General features: G+C 34.0%; 1 protein-coding gene across 2 annotated transcripts in view; it reads left to right on the top strand.

Moving 5' to 3' along the window:
* Positions 1-1,455: 1,455 nt before the first annotated feature.
* The window catches only part of LOC123540426 (glutaminase liver isoform, mitochondrial-like), a 46,086-nt gene continuing 22,988 nt past the window's right edge, over positions 1,456-24,553 (top strand). Inside the window, exons 1-10 of one of the 2 annotated variants that reach the window (XM_045325440.2) lie at positions 1,456-1,658; positions 3,988-4,137; positions 7,310-7,765; positions 8,483-8,579; positions 14,048-14,193; positions 14,898-15,027; positions 17,688-17,767; positions 18,494-18,657; positions 19,805-19,896; positions 21,718-21,776. In XM_045325440.2, coding sequence (XP_045181375.2) covers positions 7,317-7,765; positions 8,483-8,579; positions 14,048-14,193; positions 14,898-15,027; positions 17,688-17,767; positions 18,494-18,657; positions 19,805-19,896; positions 21,718-21,776 — 1,217 coding nt within the window. In that variant the 5' untranslated portion in view covers positions 1,456-1,658; positions 3,988-4,137; positions 7,310-7,316. The remainder of the gene's footprint in view (positions 1,659-3,987; positions 4,138-7,309; positions 7,766-8,482; positions 8,580-14,047; positions 14,194-14,897; positions 15,028-17,687; positions 17,768-18,493; positions 18,658-19,804; positions 19,897-21,717; positions 21,777-24,553) is intronic. The other variant, XM_045325438.2, reaches the window with a different exon arrangement.

The following is a 24,553-nucleotide window of genomic DNA, read 5'->3' as shown; positions in this document are numbered from 1 at the left end:
AATTTGATACTTGTGGGATAAGATAGAGCAAGTTTATGCAGACTTTACACAAAGGGATCCACAACGTGAGTAGCAGATTTTTGAAAGTTGTACTAAGTTTAATAGTTATTCTTTTTAATGTTACGTATTCTTTTAAAGATTGATGCATTATGTTTATTACTTTAAAAATCAATTGCGTTTAACATAAAACTTATATTTTATGAGGTTATAGAGATTTCATTTAGAATTTAAAATATAACATGACTATTTTTGCACGTAGCAATTATTTTTTTTAGTAATAGCTCTAGCATACTTGTATAAGTTTTCAAATTTTATAAAATGATGAAACTCAAATTTTATACATTTCAGATGTGAATTTTAGCGGAGTTGAAGAATCATGCCGACATGACTAAACTTGAAAGTTTCAATTACTGGATTACCTGTTTTGGATTTATGATAATTATTAGACTTATGTCGCTATCATGTGAAATAAAGATGATAAAATACATGTGTTGATTACTTGTTTGATTGCAAATTCTGTTGAAAATTTGGTCAGATTTTGGTTGGAAAATGGTTAGATTTTGGTTGGAAAACGGTCGGATTGCGACGTCTAGCCAACGTCGGGATCCGACGTCTAAACGGTTTGCAAATCCAACCAAAATCCAACGTTAATCCGACGTCGGGGTCCGACGTCTATACGACGTCTAACCGACGTCAAATGCCTACTGGGTGCCTGTCTATTGGAAAACCTACTGATAGAGCTTATATGTCATGTCTGTATGCAAATTCTTAATTAAACAAAGTAAATTTTTTAACCATAATACAATCTACATTCCTATGTTATTTAATCATGTTCATTTTAATGATTATTGATTTACCGTATGAAAAAGATGCTAATCAGGTCACTTTCAAATCTGATTTGAGTGATATTCTGATTTTTTAAGTTATTTCTTAACTATGGCACCTTTGCCCCATATTTTTGGTCAACTTGTAACTAATTTCATCTTTTTAAGCATTTTTAAACCAAATTTGGTAAGATTAGCATGTTTCTCATGGATTTTATGTTGTAAATTATCCTTCTTGTAGCTTATTTACTTTTGTTAACATACACTTGTTACATAGTCGGTTAAAAAAGCTCTTCAGAGCTTATGTTATTTGTAAATGTCTTGCCGACTCAAAATAAATCTTATCTTATCTTCTCTTATCTTAATTAATTTAATAGAGAATACTAAATGTTATACCAAATGAGAAAAGGACATATTTATATTTATAAACAAGGGACGCCCCCCGGGCATGTACTTGATGCCAGGGTCATGATTGGAATAATCTTGGACACCTCCTGGTTTCGTATATATGGTTTCGTATGTTACCACGAACACGTGGTCAGCGATAAATATAAACAAATTAAGGTAGGTCAGAGTTTCGCCAATGAAAATTTCCTGTTGAACACACCTCCTGATAAACACCGGAGGATTCCGAAAACAATACATGTATGCTACAGAAGTTGGGTTGGCAGGTCACTGGACATGTTTTGGTCAAAATTTAATATTGTAGAAAGTCTGAAATTCTTGTGAACGAAAACCTCTCTGTTTGACGTTTTTGAATAGTAGTACATGACAATCTCGACAATCGCGTTACAGAGGAAGGAATTATTTTTAGTAAACGGTGCAAACCACCAGGTAAACGTGGGTGGGGTATTATTATTTCGATATTTGTAAGTTATTTTTTGAGCCGGTGCATTTGTCCTGCATTATTATTATGCAGCTTTTTCTTTAACTGATTTATTATGATTTATTAATGAATAAATTTACACAATACAATTTACTTATCTGTAGAAATAACTCAATACTTATTTCATGTAAGAAGATTTTTTATTGTTAATAAATTATGATCATTAGTTGGATTAGACCTTAGTTAAACCCCAGTTCATATTGTATATATTTTATTAACTAACTTTGATATAATAGGCTTGCAAAGTTAAACTACCAAAGTTCTGAATTGTCTAAAAGGAAATAGAGCACTGTCGGCAGCAGGGGCGTAGGGACGATTTGAGCATTGGAGTGGCAGAAGGGGTGGGTTTGGGAGGGGGTGTCCCCCTCCTATGAACGGTGTTCGGCGTGGTCCCGGGAAAATTTTGCATATAGCTAGAGTAAATGGTGCAATCTGGCAACTTCTTGGACTGCTCAGTATTCTCGTTTTTAGCTCGACTATTCGAAGAATAGGGGAGCTATCCTACTCGCCCCGGCGTGAGCGTGAGCGTCACACAAATGTTAAAGTTTGCGTACCACCCCAAATATTTTCAAAGTCCATTGAGATATTGCTTTGATATTTTGCATACTTGTTTACAATCATGACCCCAGTCTGTAAAAAATAGGAGGCAACTCTATCAAGCATTTTGACTGAATTATGGCCCCTTTTCAACTTAAAGTTTGCGTACCACCCCAAATATTTTCAAAGTCCATTGAGATATTGCTTTGATATTCTGCATACTTGTTTACCATCATGACCCCAGTCTGTAAAAAGGAGGAGGCAACTCTATCAAGCATTTTGACTGAATTATGGTCCCTTTTCGACTTAGAATAAATGTTAAAGTTTGCATACCACCCCAAATATTTTCAAAGTCCATTGAGATATTGCTTTGATATTTTGCATACTTGATTACCATCATGACCCCAGTCTGTAAAAAGGAGGAGGCAACTCTATCAAGCATTTTGACTGAATTATGGCCACTTTTCAACTTAGAATTTATGTTAAAGTTTGCGTACCACCCCAAATATTTTCAAAGTCCATTGAGATATTGCTTTGATATTTTGCATACTTGTTTACCATCATGACCCCATTTTGTACAAAGGAGGAGGCAACTCTATCAAGCATTTTGACTGAATTATGGCCCCTTTTTGACTTTGAATATGCTTATTGTAATGTTGTAGTTTTACTCATAGCTTATATTATACTATCAAGTACTGAGAATAGTCGAGCGCGCTGTCCACTGACAGCTGTTGTTTTTTCGAGTTTTCACCCCTATTTACGGTTTACTATGTTTAAACACTGTACGATATTAGATACGGACAATGTCTTGCCAGGGTAAAACCAGTAATGTCCTAAGTAGGGGATCGAGCACAAGACCCTGACTTAAAGGGGTAATCCAATCCTTGTGGCATTTTAGTCATTAAATGGCATTATAAAGGTAAACCGCAATTCATTGTTTTTCTTTGAACCATTGAGGGTTGAATGAACGGAGTTCAGGGTACTTTTTACCAAATGATCGATTAAGAAATGCAAAATTGCGAAGCTGAATGGCCTTTTATATTTTTATGTAGAAGCTGTTATACTTGTTAATTTAACTAGATCTGTAAAATCTGAGGATTTTTCTACATTTAATGCGTTGAATTTAATCATTATGTTTAGTGCCTTTGATTTTCAAACAGTATGTTTAAGTGTCAAAAATATTTAATTTAATATATTTTATGTAAAGACATCTAAAGATCCCGATTCCTCAAGATACATTCCTTTGTCGGCAGAATTTGAGACACAACATTAATTGCAATGTTGGCAGTAAGCAATTAAATACGATTAACTTTCATAAATTAATGTATTGCCTATAATCCGAGTCTTGGGGCGTGAAAATACAGCGACCTTGGTCATTGCGGATTATCGATTTTGTACAATACCCTGTCACCGTCACCAAGGTGATCTAGCAAGGTGTCAGCGATATACAATACAATATGACAAGATATCAGTCGCCGATGCACTTCATGATAAATGATAGACCGCCGTATTTATTTTCAGTTATATTTTCTAACCTTTCCAAAAATTTACGAGTTCGGCATTTCGCCGCTCCTCGAAATATTGGGGCGGCGGATGCTGCCCCTGTCGCCCCAGCTCCTACGCCCTTGGTCGGCAGTTATCAACACCTTAAGCATTGGCGGAGAATAACTGATTTTTACTTATGATTATCATAGTTGAAACCAATTTTCAATGTTATTAATTATTCATCCGCATCATCAGATAGTCTACATAGCAACAGCAGTAAGGCAATATTACTAATATAAGAATATAAGACAACCACACACACGAAAACGGAAAAGTCGTGGAGGCAGTTATCAACACCATTCAGCAGTTGGACACCCTAACAAAGTTTCAAAAGAAATCAAATAAGTATGTTGACAGAGAATATAATAAGCTAATATTAAGAGATGAAGAGAAGTCAGTTGTAAAGCTTAAAGATTATATTGATAATAGGTAGCAAGGCATTTAAGGCTTTCCAACATTTTGGATCTATATTGTATATTGGGCATATATTTAAGGTAGTTCTGCACTTTTGGATCGAAACATTTTCTGCAATGTAGAATTTGATTAAACTCTGATTTTTCAAAACTTAAGAATATACCTTGAAAATTCAGCAAATAGAAAAGATATGGTCGTGTGCTTGATTTTTTGCTAGACTGATTTGAAAAGTCCGGACATCACGCAATGTTTCATAATGGGAGTCTATGGGAAAATCATAATTTTCATAACATTTTCGGTAATAGAATGTTTTCTACAATGTAGATTTTGATAAAACTTCTCACAGTTGTAAATAAACACATGGCCTATAATTTGGTGAAATAAAATTTATAGGTCCGTGTGCTTATTTCTGAGCTATTTGACCATGATTAAAGTGAACCGGACATTTCAAGCTAATTCTAAGACATTATTTTGAATGTTTTATCGTGTACTATGTTTTAATGTCATATTTTGACTTTAGAAATATAGCAACAGTACCACTGTAATACATTTACTCACATGTTTCCATTAATTCATAAACTGATTTTCATTTCCGTACACCGAATCCAGGCTTTATTCTGCGTTTTCTGGATAAATGACGTTACGTCATCACTTCCGGTTTTTCAAATGGCAGAACTACCTTAAGGCCTATGCTTTTTCCTTGATGTTATACACACGTATTAAAGGCCTAGATTTTGGCAGTTGGCCAAGGGATTTCTGTCTTCACCAGCACAGTTGGGGGCTAATGACCATCACAGTATGGTTCCAATAAACAAGGGTCATTGTTTATTGGAGAGTCAGTCTACCTTTCAAGTGTGTCAATTAGTGAGAAGGTGAAACAATGTAATTTATTTTAAATTAATGAATAATTAATAACATTTAAAGTTATACTAGATTTTATTTGTCATTTCTATGTAAAGAAAAATATTGTTGATCAAACACAATAATAAAATAATCAGAAACTTATTTTCACAATAATAAAATAATGAGAAACTTTCATAAAGAAGTATGTAAGTTTTTATTTTTTTCAAATTCTGTCTGGAGAATTGTGATATTTCAGAAAAATGTGACTTTCACTCATCTAAAGCAGGCAGAATACTTTAGATAACATTTGTCTAAAATTAAAAACAGTATATGCATTTCAAAGTTACAAAGCAAAGCATGAAAAAAGTCACTTTTGGCAATATACTAAAAATGAAAATTGAGTATAGATGGAACACAATAATTTTATATTAATTTTTTTTGTCAGCACAAAGAACTCTATTATTTTCAATATTATTACTGTATCTTTTACCATCCTATATGTAATATAGTAATAATAATTATAATAATAATTATTATTATTATGATTATTATAACATTAAAGTAATAGTTATTATCATCTATATAATGTCAAAATAATAATTATTATTATCATCATTCCACATTCACTGAAGAAAAATTAATTTCTTTCAACTCCACTGCACACATCTTCATGGTCTAGTTGGGGTCCCTGCTGTGCTAATTGCCCTCTAATCAGTTAGGGTTACATAATCGCTGATAAGCAGCAGATAAGATGGGAGTTGTATATTGGATTTGGGGGTGGGGGGGGGGGACACTTATATAGTAGTGAATCTAGGCCTTTAAACAAGAAGTGAGTGTAGCTACATGAGAACTAAACTTAGTGTAACTAAAGGTAAAAGTAAATTTTATATACCATTGCATTATGAAACAATGAACATAAGCTCTCACCGTAGAGCTTTTTAATGACTCTATTTTAAGAACAATTAAAACCAGTTATACCTTACCTCCAGCAATTTGCTGGTACCCATTTACAGCTGGGTCGACGGAGGCAATCGTGATAAAGTGCCTTGCCCAAGGACACACTGCAATGGGAGTAGCCAGGAATCGAACCCATCAAGGCATCTTAGCCCTCTCGACCAATGCGTCCATGTTAACTTAAGCAAATAAACATTTAGTCAAGGTTTGTATATAGAAGAACATATTGAAAGACGAAACACAACAGTTTTTGTCTTATTCGTTGTCTAGACCATACAACTTTAGAGAATATATAAGAAGTGTCCAAGTGCCTTAGCCTTATACTCATTTTTCGTAGCATTTTTTCAAGGCATGAAGCAAACAGGGTTAAGTTTTCATAAGCACTTACAATTGTCTATAAACCCAGCCATAGCATGGACCTTTAGTTGTTTATGACAGCAGTAGTTAATACCAGAGTCTAGATCTGGTGTAGGCTACTGCATTAATAAACAGACAGACAGAATCCCTGCCGTTTTTTCTAAGACACTACATTGAGCGCTCTAGTGCACTTATTGTTTGAATAAGGGAAGCTCTAAAACTTAAAAGGCTTTTTATATTCCATTCTGAAAGAAGCATAAAAGATCTAGATTGACAGGTAATTTATGAATGTTTCTAATAGGGTTTAAAACTGCCATGTTTCTATGTCAGCAGATATTGACACCCCATTCTGTCCTGTGTCCTTGGGATCTTGGTTATAAATATTTTTCTCCACAATTGCTGTCAAGGACATCTTTCCAAGTTGTCCTCATGCTGCAAACTCGAAAATAACTAAATTTCCAAAAGCAATTTCAAGGTGGAGAACACTATTCACCTTACGACTTGTAATAACTATCCCAAATATTGCTGTGTGAGAAATTTCCTATCAGTAACAACAAGATCTTGATTGACTCACAGACTTTTTGTGACATATCTTAACTGTGTTGCAGAAAATGTTAAAGACTTTGGCAGTAACATTAATGGACACTTAAAATAATTATTAAAGTGTTGATTACTGACGATTGTCTGTATTACCCGACATGACTCTTAGCCTTGTTACAATTTATAATTTCTTATGTCATGTATACATGTGCAAAATGCCCCTCTTCAAGTATTATATGAAGGAGCATACATTTATGTATTTGTGAAAGAAAGTGTAAAAGAAGAATTGTTCAGGAGGGTAAAATAAATTCTGTTGAAGTATATATATATATAAAGTATTACTTTTAAAGAAATATAAATCAATTTGATATTTTAAATGAGTTGTAATTTATTTATTTTCTATTTACAGCTTTATAATGAGACTATTAGCTCAAAAAACAAACTTGCCATACATAAGAATGCAAATGTTTGTGCCAAGTAAAACAACACCTTGCTGTAATTGTCCAAATAAGTCTGTAGAGGCGGCTAGATTTTTGAAGTTTAGGTCTTACCATAGACATGGAAAATTTTCAAATTCCAAGGATGGAAGAATGAAAACATATGAGATATCTGGCTTTACTGAGAAAAGCTGTGCCTGGAAGCATAATTTGTATGTAAATAGTGGAAGAAGTTACAGTTTATGTAGAAATGTTAGATATACCAATAGTATTGAAACACCAAAACGGAAGAACTTATTCCCTTGGATCAATTCTTTATGCCTGGTTCCTAGCTCCAGGATGAACATCTTGAGAAAATCCTATTATTCCGGTTCCAGTATTTACCTACGTCCAGGGGAGAAATGGCAGCCAGGAGCAATTCCTCTATTGTAGGTATTTACTTTATATCTTTTTTTATATTAAGTGTTCAGTAATATTAATAGTTTGCTTTCTTGAACAAAGCATGAAAACTCGGCCTTCTCCTTGGTATAATGATACTCAATGAGGTTCAAAATATAGCTCAAGATGTTTTATTATTTTATGGAAGGGAGTTTTGCTGCTACACTGGAGTGAAGGTCTGTGGTTCTACCCAGGCGCCTGTCTGTGGCTGAATTATCGTCCATCAGTGGCAACCTGAGGGACTTGCTTTACCTTTTAAACTTGAAAGTCTCTTTACACAACCTAAATTATGTTGGTTTGATGTAAAACCCTATTAACAAGAATACCTGGGGAAATGAGTACTAATGTATTAAGATGATGTTGTTTATCACTGGCAGGGTTTGAACCATATTTTCGGGTTTTTTTTTTCTCAGAAATGTAAAAATATATTTTGAGGATTTGGAAAGATCTAATAATTTTTGATGAAATGATAAAAGCTGCAGTGCCTATTGTTGCCTTATCTGAGTAAAATTTTATACTGTTAAAAGCAGTGTTCACTCCAGCATTTATACAAAAAGTCGAACCTTTTAATGAATAGAAACCTGGTTCTGAATACATCTAGCTTCATGTCTGATTTAAACAGTTTTTAGTGTATTGAGGTCTGTGAACAAAGACCATTTTTGATGCTCCATAACTCTCAGTATAGAAATAATGTTGTGGGTTTTCAGAGACGAAACTACAAGTAGAGTAGAGGAAATCGAAGACAGACTGTTTGATTACCTGGGTGATCATAGCGGCCGAGTTCAGATCTCAAAATTTATCAATGTAAGTTCTTTATACTTCTTTGATAATAAAGATGTGTGTTAAATAATGTAATAACAGCACAGTGTTTTCTTTAGTGAGAGTTTCATGAGATTTGTAAGTACTTCTGCCAGGTTCAAGAACAATGTCTGTAAACAAGAAGCTTTTGAAAAATGAGTTAACTAACACTACATACATGTTTTCACACTGTGTCTTACATCAAACTGTAAAATTTATTTTTGACCTTTATATTAAATAAGGTATGCTGCAAAAGCATTTTCAACAGTAAGGCATGTTGGGTTTGACATACTATGTTAGACTTTTTTCTCTACGGCTGTTTCACCAGAGGGGACTTACGGTTTGCACCCTATCTGTCCATTCATTAATTCATCACACAAAATGGGGTCCTACAATAACTTTAAAAATACAAGATACTTTTTCACAAAACTTTGTACATGGACAGATGGCAATTTGGAGAATACAAACGCTGTATTTAGCTCTTCAAAGGACAAAAAATTGTTTTCACGACACCTGTGAGACATAGTTAGAAAGCAATGATTATGTAGAAAAGATATGAGATCATTTTATTTTGTCCTTTTATCTGTCCATTCCTTTATCTGCCTGTCCATTCTTCAGCATACATAGTATAAGAATGTTTTTATGAAACCTGACTTATGCTAAAGTTTTAGATGTAGCATATTTTCAGCAGATAATCTTAGTGTCGTCCTAAAGTTACATACTCTTCCATGTACCCCAAGTTGTCAAATTATTGTCTTACAATTGTATTGTCAATAGAAATCTGTAGAATCTGGATCGATTCCTCAAGCCTTCAGGTATTGATGAAAATTGATGACCAGACATTCAGTATATATTTTCTTATGTCCAGTAATCAATGAATTGCATTATAATATCATGTTTAAAGGATTTGTTGAGTACGTTCCTGTTCAGTTACAGTGCATTTAATTGATCATATTAATATGATGCAAATGCCTTAACTTATACTAATTTATTTTAGCTGGAATTTGATCAGAGCTTGGAGCATATTTAATTCACTCTTTGAATCTGTTTCCTAGAAAAACCAGTACTGGTATCATATGAGAAGCCACAACCTCTTGGTTGAACCGCAGACCATTAGACCACTGCTGCCCTTAAATCCTGATTTCAGTGTGTTTTTGTACAAATGAAGTGGATTAAGTTTTCTTGCTATAAGATTTGTAAATGTTTTGAGTAATGGAGTATTCTCTTCTAAATTATCAGTGTTGCTCTGTAGTGTGTAAACATTAAGGTGCTTTAAAAAAGAATTAAAATTTTGATGTCAGTCAACCTGGAGCCATGCCTCTTTAAATAGCTTCATTGAAAACACCCGACTGAACTTTGCAGTGTTTTGAATGACTGAACTTGCCAAAATGTTTGTATAAAAATATATTGTTATCAAACACCAATACATAATAAACTACAATATGGTTGAGATTGTAAAATGTAGGGCATGCATGAAATGTAATATACCTGAAGACCTCATAGTTGTGCAGTTTTACAATACATTATTATTATATTACTTTACAATATTTCATTGCACATCTTACAGATAAATCTTTATAGACGTAAGCCTTAAAGGTGGTTAATCAGACCTCTTTCAAGAAAGATTTTTTTTTTGAAATTGGAACATCTGATCATTTTCACTTGTTTGTGTTCACTAAGCATTTAATACAAGTTAGATTTTCACTGGAGGTAATTTTAAAATTTGAATTTCCTATCCAGGTTGTGGAACCAAGCTAGAATTGTTTTAACCTAAGTGAAAACTTGATAGACATTCTTGCCTTTGAAGTAATATTTGTTTGTTTTGTTGGGTTAAATGTCACAGCCACACAATTAAAGTCATATGGCGACTTTCCAGCTTTGATTGTGGAGTCAGGTGCCCCTCTGTGCATTATTTCATCACAGTTGATGACCTGGGTAGAACCACCGACCTTCTGTAAGCCAGCTGGATGGCTTAGAAGTGATATAAATATAAGATGTAACTGGCCTTTATGTGTTAACTACACATTTTTGCAGGAATTCATTAGAAAATGCAAGTTTGAAAAGTATTATTACCTCCCTTTGCATATCTTGGTTTCACAACAGAGACAGAGTGGAAATAAATACATTCAGAAGCAGCATGAAGTTTTTTAACACTTGACTTTTTTGATTTTTGGAAACATCCCGATGATATCTATCAAATTCAAATGTAAAACTATACTGAGTACATCTAGAAACGCAACACTTGGTCTACAGTCAATATTTTTTTAACCTGATAATTGACAAGACAACTGCACTTACTTGATTTTTTGGGGGGTTTTGGTTTTGGATGATTGTCAGGTTTCTACACTATTTTACAATACTACTGCACAAACTACAATATACATGTACAAGGAAAGTATGTAAAAGTCGAGGGAAAAATCGTTGCGTTTCTAGATGTACTGAGCATAGATATTACATTGAAGTAGAATGAAATAGACAGCATTTTTAGCTCATCTGATTTTTTGTAAAAAAATGATGAGTTATTGTCATCACTTGAGCGGTTGTCGGCGTCGGCGTCGGCGTTGCCTGGTTAAGTTTTATGTTTAGGTCAGCTTTTCTCCTAAACTATCAAAGCTATTGCTTTGAAACTTGGAATACTTGTTCACCATCATAAGCTGACCCTGTATAGCAAGAAACATAACTCCATCTTGATTTTTGCAAGATTTATGGCCCCTTTTGTACTTAGAAAATATCAGATTTCTTGGTTAAGTTTTATGTTTAGGTCAACTTTTCTCCTAAACTATCAAAGCTATTGCTTTGAAACTTGGAATACTTGTTCACCATCATAAGCAGACCCTGTACATCAAGAAACATAACTCCATCTTGCTTTTTGCAAGAATTATTGCCCTTTTTGGACTTCGAAAATCAGTTTTCTTGGTTAAGTTTTATGTTTAGGTCAGCTTTTCTCCTAAACTGTCAAAGCTATTGCTTTAAAACTTGCAACACTTGTTCACCATCATAAGTTGACCCTGTACAGCAAGAAACATAACTCCATCCTGCTTTTTGCAAGATTTATGGCCCCTTTGGACTTAGAAAATATCAGATTTCTTGGTTAAGTTTTATGTTTAGGTCAACTTTTTCTCTTAAACTATCAAAGCTATTGCTTTGAAACTTGCAACACTTGTTCACCATCATAAGCTGACCCTGTACAGCAAGCAACATAACTCCATCCTGCTTTTTGCAATAATTATTGCCCCTTTTGGACTTAGAAAATCATTTTCTTGGTTGAGTATTATGTTTAAGTCAACTTTTCTCATAAACTATCAAAGCTATTGCTTTAAAACTTGCAACAGTTTTTCACCATCATAAGTGGACACTGAACATCAAGAAACATAACTCTATCCTGCTTTTTGCAAGAATGATGCCCCTTTTTAGACTTAGAAAATCATGGGTAGGACAATATTTCTATTACACAAAAAAAAATCAGATGAGCGTCAGCACCCGCAAGGCGGTGCTCTTGTTAAATTAGATACTTTTATATAAAAGTGGGGTTACAAATTACCAAAATATATAAGAATCAATGAAACATAAGTTTCTAATAGGGGTCTAACACTATGTTTTTTGTTCCTTAAATACATTTTTAACAGAAGATTTGAAAAGTGAAAAATATGACAAAATGTTGCTTAAACATGATTTACCACCTTTAAGTACAGTAATACTGCACTCTTAAGCCTGAAATAAAACTTGTGAACACACTTAATATTTCACACCTTGTTACCATGCATTATGCATTAAGTTTTCCACTGCACATGTGACAAAACTTGTTCCTGAACGAATTCATTATAAAAAGGCTGTTCTGGTCTACAGAACCCTACATAACATTTGCCCCCAGTATCTAAACTCTAAATTTCAGTCCCTGCAAAATTCATGTGAGCTAGAATTTAGATCCAAAGATAATGCTAATCTGGCTGTCCCCAAACCATGCATAGAATTCTTTCGCAAATCCCTGTCATACTCTGGACCTGTAATCTGAAATGCTATTCCAGCATATATTCGAAACTCAGATACACTTTAAAAATTCAAGAACTCATACCTTCAGTGGAAGTACTCTGGGACCACCGATTTTAATATGTAATTTCATGGTTTAAGCAAAATTTTCTAATGTTTGTAATATATGTATATATATGCATGTCTTTGCTGTTTCTTTTTATTATCTTGTTGTGTTTTATGCTACTTGTTCATTATTAAATTTTCTTTAAAGGTTTGTTTCTCAGCTGTATAGCTGTATATTTATCAATCATTATTGTTATCTGATTTGTAAATTTTGTAATTAATCTTGTTTGGTAATGTGGACCATATTGAAAATTTGTTAAACACCAGATATGTAATCCACGTAAAATAAAGTCGTTATTATTTTTATTATTATTATTATTGTTTAATTAAACCTCTTTTATATTTGAGCTTTTATCTTATTTCAAATAATGTCTAATGAGATCAGAATTGAATTAATTAAAAGGACAAAAATGTTTGTCAGTTTTAAATATTTTTTACATGCAGGTTACCGATACATTGGGAGTTTTGAGAAAAAATGAAGACATCTTTTATCGACAATAATGTAAACTTTTTTTTATGCCTCTGGCATCTACTGATGCGGGAGGCATATAGTGATTGTCCTGTCCGTTCGTCCTTTTGTCCGTCCGTACGAGGTTTACCAAATGGGACCGTTTCGTCTAGCATCAATACCCCTTACTAGAATGACTTGATACTAATGCAGATGTAACCTGTGACCATTCCTCATCTTCAGACATCACCTAACCTCAGTTTGACCTTGACCTCATTTAAATTTGGACTTAGGTTGCTTTATATGGGCCATCTCTTGGTTAACCAAATGGGACCTTTTCGTATAGCATCAATACCGCTTACAAGAATGAATTGATACTAATACAGATGTAACCTGTGGCCATTCCTCATCTTCAAACATCACCTGACCTCAGTTTGACCATGACCTCGTTTTTGACTTACTAAAAGGTTGCTTTGTATCAACAAGGATGCCACCGGGGGCATCAAGCGTTTATTGAATGCAGCTCCTTGTTTTGTAAAATAATAGAGATCAAAATACCTTTTATTGGTGCAAAATGTGTGAATGGGTCAGATTATTATGTCAAAACAAAACAAAACAAAATAAAAGTTTTCATCTCGGTATATCAGTGATGACATTATTTACTGCAAATTGAATGCCGTAACTAGGTTAGATTCTGATTACCACATGTGAGGAAACAATTATTTTCCAATTTTTAGTCAAACCTGTCTATATTACATGGATTCACTGGCCTGGTGGATTTCTGATTGTGACTCTGCTAGTGACTATTAGTTGGAGACACTGGCAGCTGGATATACACTAGTAGTTAAATGTACTCATGAACTTACTAGTATGGTTCCCCTAATAATAATTTTGTAAACAGGATTCACATTTAAGTATTTATTTATTTTAAAAGGCTCTGACATCGACAGGATTGCGGGAAACTGATCCAAGACTTGCAGAATGTTTACAAGGATTATCTCGGTACCAGTCTTCAGGAAGGTGGGACGATACAGAACCTTCTCGGTTTGGTCCAACCGTAGATCGTGAGACTTTCAAACAGTATGATATTATAGTCATAATACTTACATGTATAGATTGGATTGGTCCTGACAACCTTGGAGAAGTCATTTATTTTTTTGTTTTTGGAAAATTTTTATTACAATGTTTTTTTGTTGTTGGAAAAATGTAGAAATAGTTGAATATCCTTCACTTGCCTTATAAGTTTTATATAATTTCATTATATACAGTAAAACCTGTGATAGAAGCCATTTGTATTAAGCAGTCACTCGCTGCCTTATGCAATCAGTAAACCAACTTCCTAAAGTGACTTTTCATTCTAAATTCAACTTTTCTTAAGCTCTTCTCAACTCTCTCCCTTCTCTTCTAAAGTTTTTCTCAACCTGTCTTAAGCATGTCGCTCCCTTGACAAGTTGCTTGAGAAAGGTTTGACTGTAATTATATGAACGAGTCCTGATTTACAGAATGATATATCAATAAATTTTGTTTACCTTTCTGTTAAAAATTGTCATTTAAATGTAACACAAAACCACCATAGCAAGTTGCCCTGTTTTTTGTTGAAGAGGAGAAAAAATGTCTTAATGAGTTTTACATCAATTAAGTTTTTTGTATATTATTCCACTGGGATCCCAGAACAATGTCAGAAATTACAGAATGCTGTCTATTAGAATGAGATAAAACATGGTATTGTGCTCTTCTGTATTAATGAAAACAAAATAAATTTTCTTTTATGTTGTATTTTTCAGATGTATAGCCCAAAACATTGTGTTGATTTCCAGTGCATTCAGGAATGAGTTTATTATTCCAGACTTTGGCCAGTTCTGTTACGATATAGATGAATTGTATTGGCAGTGCAGGGACAACATCAGTGGAAACGTAGGATTCCTTTATATTATAACTTACCTGATACTTTACATGGTCCTTTAATGTTCATTTTAAACTTTAGCATGCTAGATAAATTGTCGTCTGCTGGAAATGTCCTCTGCTTAAATTGTAAAGTTCATTCAATTTGCTCCAAAATTGGAAGAAATATTGTCAGAGTAGCAAACAGCTTGGAACCTGATCAGATGCCGATTTAATCGGCGTCTGATCTGGTTCCAAGCTGTTTGCAAAGGCTGTTAAATTCGCCTGCAGCAGGCTAAGGGTTAAACTTCTTATGAACATGAAGGTATATTTAACAAGTGTTCCAATGCTTTTGAGCATTTCAGCATGAAACTGTAATATAATGTCAGCTTGAAAAGTCAGGGAAAACTGATTTTTTTCAAGGTCAGTGAATTGTCAGGGAAATCTTGATAATGGTCAGTGAAAAATGAGATTTTAGAAAATTCAGGGAAAAGCCAGGGAAAAATGAAATTCTGGGTTGATGTTTAAAATGTTCAGTGGCTATGGCAGTCTTCAAGCAGTATTTATAAGTATTTTCAGACACATTTTGGTGTAATCGTTTTTATGTTAACTTTGGAATTTGAAGACTGAAAGGCTTTGCAACCCTTAAAAGTGTGGATTGGATGGCTGTAGGGGAGGAGGAGGCCGAAAAAATATGGTGGTATTGGTCAGTGAAAAGTATGGTTTAGTTGGGGAAAAGATCAGGGAATTTCATTTTCTCAACTAAGTGGCAACCCTGAATGTTATTAATCAAGCGATTTCATATTGGCCTTGTTATATGTCCAAGGGTTGTCGTATTGGCCCAAAGCCATAGGCTGAGGGCCAATACGACTGCCCAGGGACAAATAACTAGGCCAATATGAAATCGCTTGATTAATGATAATTTCATAATTCAACTTTTAAATATTGGTGATAACACCATAAAAACTTCTTCTTAATTACTGTACTCCTTCATATCTTTGAGGACTATTTTGAGTTACCTTAAGGCAGGTATACATGTTGAAGATCAGAAATTGTGTTTTAAGCATTATCATTTTAGCCAGTAAAACAGAATGGGTTGTAAGTAGGTATGTGTGAATAATTTTGAGAGATATATGCCTCAACATAATCAGCAATAACTGGAACTTACCGTATTTTTTTCTCTGGTGAGTATCTTATCCTTTGAGCTGTGATAGAAACTGCTTTAAATGTCATTTCATTGTAGGCTGCAGGCAACAAGACACAAAATTGTACACATATTATGTGTGCCATGCCTTGTTTTATTCTTATCTGAAATTGTTTGCAGTTTACAACTGACATTCGAGTTCGCAACAATTATTATTCACCCACTTCCCATCATTTGAATCACTATTATTATTGCACAAATAATCCACACTATCTAAATACCTGTTTGAAATAAGTCTCATCCTTTCAGTTAATTAGTTTTGCATATTTTCTCAATATATATTTTCTTGAAAATTGTCAGAACTTCTGAAAAAAATTTGTTTGTACACAATAACGAATAAGCCGGAAGTATCGTTACAGTATTATCTACAAAAACGTACATCGACTTCGTACGTCTGCTCAGTCTTATTTGGTTTTTACATGAACATGTTAGATAATATTTTTAAAATTTGTCAAAAATGTGAAAGCTATTGTAATGTATAATTTTTATGTAAAACTAAATGGCAACATTTAAAAATCTAACAGAAGTGACTTCTCTGTATTGTCCCTCTGTTTTGAACTAATCAGAATGCTTGAATTCCGTATTAGCCCTGTTTTCTCGTATTGGCGCTGCTTTTCTCATATTGGCCCTTTTCTCATATTGGCTCAGTTATGCTTTGTATTAGCTCTACTTGTTTCATATGATGTGTGCAATTGAGCTAATACAGTGTGTAACATTGTAAAGTTGAATAATAATAATTATGCAGTATAATGCAGAAAAGAACTGTTATATTCTCAAAGCTGTATAATGATGAACATTTTTGCATAGAGGAGTGAGCAAGCTTCTGACTTACAACATTTTTTTTTTTATCTGAAACTGCATGACATTTTAATAATGGTTCCATAGGGTTGAAAAAGAAATATTGTGAGACATCTTCTCCTCATGAATCACTTTATGGATGTTACAATTTTATTGTAGAGAGAGGGCAGTGTTGATTTATGAAAACACTTTTTAAGAAGTGTTGTTTTTTCTTCAAAACATGCATCAGAAAAAAAAATTCCATGTGTACATCCTCAGTATGATTCAAATGGTCTGCTTTATATAGTAAGATTGTTCTATATCTCTGAATTAAGGTGCATTGAAAAACAAATCAGTTTTATGAAATTTGTATTAACTAGCCTCAAAAAGGCTCACATTAAACACAAATCTTTTAAAGATATTGAACTCTTGACTTCTTCCACTAGTAAAGACATTATTGTAAGCTATTAATTCACACGTGTATTATACGAATTTCATTCGTTGGTGACTTATAGGCCCACTAGGCCGGGTGCCTTTTGATATGTCTGAAATATTGTTATATAATTATATGTTATATATATATATATTATGTTATACACATGTCACAATAATAAGATATTTACTTACTTATTTGTTATAATGAAATGGCATGTCTTATCGATGCTGTGTTAAATTTCTATTAGGACTTTGATATTCATCTTTATCTTTGTAGGTAGCAACATACATACCACAGCTTGCCAGATACAGTCCTAATCTATGGGGGGTAGCTGTTTGCAGCGTGGATGGGCAAAGGTAGTTTTACCCTATTTATTATGCTGGTAATATACTGAAACAAAAAAGAAATGCATACCTATATATTTCAGTTAATTTCAAAGTTAAAAATACTGTTACTAATAGCCTTAGATTATTATGTCTCCCACCACACAGCGGTGTGGGAGACATATTGATTTACTCCAGTCTCTGTGTGTGCGTGTGTGTGTGTGTGTCCGTCACAAAGCTTGGTTGAACATTTCTCATCCGATCTTTACCAAATTTGAACAAAATGTGTTTGCCAATAAGTGCTCGGCCAAATTCGATAACTAGCCAAATTGGTCCAGGCACTTCAGAATTATGACCCTTGAATTACCAGAAAAACGCTTAGATTTTCTTGCGCATTTTTGCCCCCAAACCAGCATCTATACTGCTTTTAAAAGTAGTATAGGGGTCCTTTTGGTGCCAAAAAAGTACATGCACAGGTGCTCTAAGTAAACAGAATATAAAGACTGACTTACTATTTAGATATTTAGGCAGTTGTGGGAGACATGCGCTTTTCTCAAAAGCATCTCTAGTTTAGCATTGTTTTGTATAATACAATGATATATTTTAGGATAATTTCACCATCTTTCAAATGTTTGTTTTGCTGGGTTATAATTAACGCAGTATTGGTCATTTATGGCAACTTTCGAGGAAGTAGGTAGTTTTCATACTTTATTGAGGATAACTTGGGTTATATTTACACAAAACTTGATGTGTTTTCAGATACTCAATAGGTGATACTAACGTGCCGTTTTGTATGCAGTCTGTATCTAAACCTTTGACTTATGCTATGGTGTTAGATGACCTTTCACCCAAGGTCACTCACGAGTACGTAGGTCATGAACCTAGTGGAGTGGCCTTCAACACTATTGATTTGGATTACAGAGGTGAGTAGTTGTTTCCATGGTGACAAAAATAATATTGGTTTCCTGTGTTTCAACAGATGTCTGAATTGGTATAGGATTATGATGTCTCCCAAAAGTCTAGGAGGGACATTGTTTCTGGTCTGGTTGTATGTTTGTCTATCCCATCTGTCTTTCACAAAATTGTGTCAGCTTTGTATCTTTGTAACCATACTTAAATGTTACTGTAATGAGACTGTGTGCAAAAAAAGTAATCAATTCATTTTAGTTCAAGGTCAAGGTGAGATCAGTGGTTATATAGGCAGTAGTTCCTGTTTTGTATTTTTACCCCTTTGAAGGATATTCAAATAACTGAATGAGCATTCATACAAGTCTTCTTCTTGATAATATCACCTGAATGAGTCAGAATGACTCCATAGTATTCTGTTTCACTTTTATTTTGATAAAATTATGCCCCTTTCTTCAACAAAAACTGAAAATTCTGTTCACGATTGTCAGTAAGTCTGTATCTTAGTAACTACTCATCACAACTAAATAAAGTTTCACACACTTCTCTGCCATGGTAATACCAACTGAATGACGTAGGTCCCATAACTCTTTCTTTTATTTTGATTGACTGTTGATGATTAATATGATTTATGATTTGAGAAGTTCATGCTAGAAACAAACTGTTCACTGTATAGTCATTTTTTAACAACAATACTTTCACAAGGGTTTAGTTTTACAACTAGAGACAGTTATCGAAAAAATAGCGACACTGAAATTTGTTATTTAACTGTTTAATATATGCTGAGTATAGGATGTTTTTGGGGTTTTCCATGCAGGATCTTTTGGTTATTTAATGTTACCATGTTCAGAAGAAATTTCAGTATGTAATTTCTTGAAACAACAGGTGTAGTTACAATTTAATGCTGAAAATGCTTGAACTTCTTGTGGAAAATATCTTATCAAGATTGGTTCATAATATCATGAGCTATTTAGAAAAATTGGTTTACCAAGTATTTAAAAAGGCACTAACAAAGAAAATTTACAGAAAAGATAGATTATAATCAGTTATGTATTGATACTATTTCTTTTCGCATGTCTCCATTTTGCGTTTGAAAATTTTGTCTTTATTGATATACCAGGTTAGTGGAGGAAATGCTGTATCTTGAGTTTGTCAAATTTTCAGATAAGCCACACAACCCAATGGTCAATGCAGGCGCAATTGTTATGTGTTCTTTGTTGAAGCAGACATACAATTTGGCCGACAGATTTGACTATGTAAGCTTTATAGATGTGAATATGTATGTTATACTTGCTAAATTGAACTTGAAATGGAACATGAGAAAGCTTCAAGAAGCTGGAAAAAACTTTAAACAAGTTGACTTGAGATATCCAGAGATTTTAGCAATCCTTTAACCCTTACCCTGCTAAATTTCTAAAATGGACTGGTCCATCATTCAATTTAGGCAGCATCACTTATTATTTAAAGGGGTGTTCACTGAAAATTTACTGACTGAATAGCGAACAGTGCAGACCATGATCAGCCTGCACGCATCACAAAGGCAAAGTCACTTGCCGCCAGCAGTTAAGTTGTTTACAAACCCAAACTTATGTAGGAAATTTAATTTCACATGTTTCTAAAGGGAAAGCAATGTTATTTTAATGTTAATCTTGTTTGCAAGGTCTTCATAAAGATATACAATGGCCATCTCTCACTAAATTATTTTGTCTTTAGATATTTACTTCAAATGTATAAAATTCTCATTAAATGTACTTAACTTTACTAAAGATATATGAGCCGTGCCATGGGAAAACCAACATAGTGGGTTTGCGACCAACATGGATCCAGACCAGCCTGCGCATCCGCGCAGTCTGGTCAGGATCCATGCTGTTCGCTAACAGTCCCTCCAGTTCCAATAAGCTTTAAAAGCGAACAGCATGGATCCTGACCAGACTGCGCGGACGCGCAGGCTGGTCTGGATCCATGCTGGTCGCAAACCCACTATGTTGGTTTTCTCATGGCACAGCTCATATTTATTAAATTAAGTTTGCATATATAACTACATATGTAATTAAATGTCATGCAGTAACAATTCATTGTTAAAAACAGCCAGTTTTAGATAAATATCCTGTAGAGTTAATTATGGGACTTTGTTTTTTGTTACTATGCTATATACATAGACTGAGCCTGCATATGCAATTTTGTGCTCACCTGATGTCCTGAACCATTGCACAAAATTTTATGAAACTTCACACAAGTGATTAGTACTAACCTTACTTGTGCATTGTGCATGTTATGTTCTTTCAGGAAAAAAGTTCTGCAGAAATTTGGGACTTCGTTTTTTTTTGTTACTATTCTATATACATACTGTCCACATAATTATGTAATCTTGTGTGTGTCAAATTGCAATGTACTGTGTCAGTACACGCAGGGGCTACATTCATCGCCTTCAGTGATAGCTCTAGTTGATATTGGCTATATAAAAAGAAAGTTATGAATGTCTCGATATTGGAGCAAAATGGCAGCCATTTTGTTTCCCATGGCAACATAGAAGAAAAGGCATAAAATACAATATAACACCAATGGCTTGTGGTCACAATGTTTTGAATGGAATGATTTTCCTAGATTTCAATAAAAATGCCCAAATCTTTTCAACAGTAGTTCAATTTAAAAACACTGATCAGAGACTGTTGGTAACCTTCCAATAACAGTGTGTCAATACCAGCTCAAGAATGTTGGAAAATAAACATTAATAATTCTAGAGTGTAAGATTCTCAAAATGTTTGACATTTTTGTGTAAACCATTTCACTGGAACCTTTAATGTGCAAACAATTTTGACAGTCAGTAGCAGCTCTGAATAGATCAGTGCACTGGGACCTGTGTCTTGTTTGGGCGATTATATTTAATCTAGCCGGGGTAATTTTATCAAGAAAGTATTATGAAACAGTTTGAACCAAATGAATTGCTCCTGTGAGCCTCAATGCTTTAGCCATTGAAGTTCGAGGAAGCACATTTATCTTTAGACTTGTTCAAGGGGGAATAACACTTTTAAAATGTAAAGCACATTCCTGAATACAGTTACTGTTCTTTTTTTCAGGTAACTCAGGTATTAAAGAGGTTGACAGGAGGAGAATATCTGTCTTTTAACAACTCAGTGTAAGTTTCTCAAGTATAAATATGGTCAAGGTGATTCTGCACATGTGATATTAAACAAGAAGTGATGGCATATCTTTCAGAAAACCTAGAATAATACCTGGCAGTGGTTATTTTAGTAGTTTAAAAGTTGCTGGGAATCTAGTATTATATCCAGTGAATAAAGTGTTTTGAAGTGTCAGTGCTATGGCATTCCTTATCATTAATTTTGGAGATAGGATTTGATGCAAACTAATCCAAAATGATAATATAGAATTAAAACTAATGTAAGGATTCCCAATTTAGTTGGCTTTGGTGCATTGTGAAAAATTTAGCACCAAACTAGTATTTTATGGCCATGTAATTACAAGTAGAAAAATCTACAATTGTGAAAAGTCATTAAAATCTACATTAAATGATTGTGAAAACTGTGGTTTTCCCATACGCTACTTTTATAGTAAAAATTAACTGGAGGAGCAGTATTTTGAAAATGGTCTCACAAAAAAAAATAGGTAGACAGCTATCTTTTTGTTGACTGAATTTCCTTTAAAGGTCCATTACTAAGGGAAAGTGAGTTGGCAGTTTTTTTCATAGCCAGTGCATAGACTTCTGCAAGACACTAAATAATGAAGATTGGCAGGTCAAAATTTACAGAAGGTCTTTGGAACTCAAAGAAATGTATGTGTATTATGTTGAAATTTCAATGAATCGACAGAATGACCCCCCCAGGTCTTTTTAACTTTCTTGATACTTCATAGAAAAATAATTGTACATAAACTGCGATTTATTTCGAATTTCTACATAACAACTTTCATTTTCCAATAAAATGAAATAGTTTCTGTGCTTTTTAAAAGAAATTAAAATGTTCACTTTCCTTAGTATTGGACCTTTAAATGCAGTGCTCCATCTATATTCCATCTATAAATATATTTGAAAAGGACACAACTCCAAATTAATGTCAGTATTTCAGCTAACTCTTTCATTAGGATTATTCACTTTTCAAATATAAACAAAGGACCTGACATTACAGAGGTAATGCATCATCAAATGACGGAAAACATAAAGTTGAATACCAAAATGCAATATATATATGTACTTATGTAAAATAGGGTTACATAACAGTCACTTGATCTGAAATGTTGTATTCGTTTCTGATAGAGTATTTTTCTGTATCTTATCATGGGAGTTAAATACAGCCTGTATTTGAGACAGAAAAATTGTAGAAATTTAAGAAAGTACTTTATTACAACCCATTACATTATTTAGATATTACAATTGTGTAATAACATTTGTTTTGAGTATAGAAGACATTGGCTGAATTAACTTTTTCTTTATTAGGTAAAGAAAGAATAAATTTTTATTTCAATTAAAAAGGTAACATGTAAGAAAAAAATCTTTTATTTATGCCTTTCTGCATTGAATGCATTTTACTTATTTAACTCTTGATGACAAAATTTTCTGCAAAATGTCATGTTTTATTATTTTATTCATTTTGTTAAATAATTCTTATATGAAAAGACAGGTAAGATTCTCTGTGTGAAATCTAATGTAGAATTATAATGTTCTGTTTACTGTACTGTATACAGACACCTGATGTAGATACGTTCTAAGAAAAGGCCATTCATCTTAATGATAATTATGTCTCCCCCTGGGGGAGACATATTGTTTTTGCCCTGTCCCTCCATCCGTCTGTCCCTCTGTCCGAACGTAACACTTCATTTCCGATCAATAACTGGAGAACCATTTGACCTAGAACCTTCAAACTGCATAGTTTGGCAGGGCTTATGGAGTAGATGACCCCTATTGTTTTTGGGGTCACACCATCAAAGGTCAAGGTCACAGGGGCCTGAACATTGAAAACCAATTCCGACCAATAACTTGAGAACCACTTGACCCAGAATGTTGAAACTTCATAGATAATTGGGCATGCAGAGTAGATGACCCCTATTGATTTTGGGGTCACTCTAATAAAGGTCAAGGTCACAGGGGCATGAACATTGAAAACCATTTCCGATCAATAACTTGAGAACCACTTGATCCAGAATGTTGAAACTTCAAAGAATAATAAGGCATGCAGAGTAGATGACCCCTTTTGATTTTGGGGTCACTCTGTTAAAGGTCAAGGTCACAGGGGCCTAAACATGGAAAACAGTTCCGGTCAGTAACTTGAGAACCACTTGACCCAGAATGTTTAAACTTCATAGATGATTGGTCAGACAGAGTAGATGACCCCAGTCGATTTTTGGGTCACTCTGTTAAAGGTCGAGGTCACAGGGGCCTGAACATGGAGAACTGTTTCCGGTCAGTAACTTGAGAACCACTTGACCCAGAATGTTGGAACTTCATAGGGTGATAGGACTTACAGAGTAAATGGCCCCTATTGTTTTTGGAGTCACTCCATCAAAGGTCAAGGTCACAGGGAGCTGAACATAAAAAACTCCTTCCTATCAATTACTTCAGAACCACTTGACCCAGAATGTTGAAACTTAATAGGAGGATTGGACATGCAGAATAGATGACCCCTATTGATTTTGGGGTCACTTGATCAAAGGTCAAGGTCACAAGGGCCTGAACATGGAAAACTGTTTCCATTCAGAACTTGAGAACCACTAGGTCCAGGATGTTGAAACCTAGTGGGATGACTGGACATGCCAAGTAGATGACCTCTATAGCAGCCAACCATCAGAGTCTCTTTGACTTTCACTCCTGTCCCCTATTGACTTCTTTCCTATATGACTATGCATTGGGGGAGACATGCACTTTTCTACAAAAGCACCTTCTAGTTTGGAAAGAACTTAATT

Source organism: Mercenaria mercenaria, chromosome 16 (assembly GCF_021730395.1).
Source record: "Mercenaria mercenaria strain notata chromosome 16, MADL_Memer_1, whole genome shotgun sequence".
In the NCBI taxonomy this organism is placed as follows: Eukaryota; Metazoa; Mollusca; class Bivalvia; order Venerida; family Veneridae; genus Mercenaria; species Mercenaria mercenaria.
Note: the sequence above shows the minus strand (reverse complement) of the source record. Positions and strands in the feature narration are given on the sequence as shown.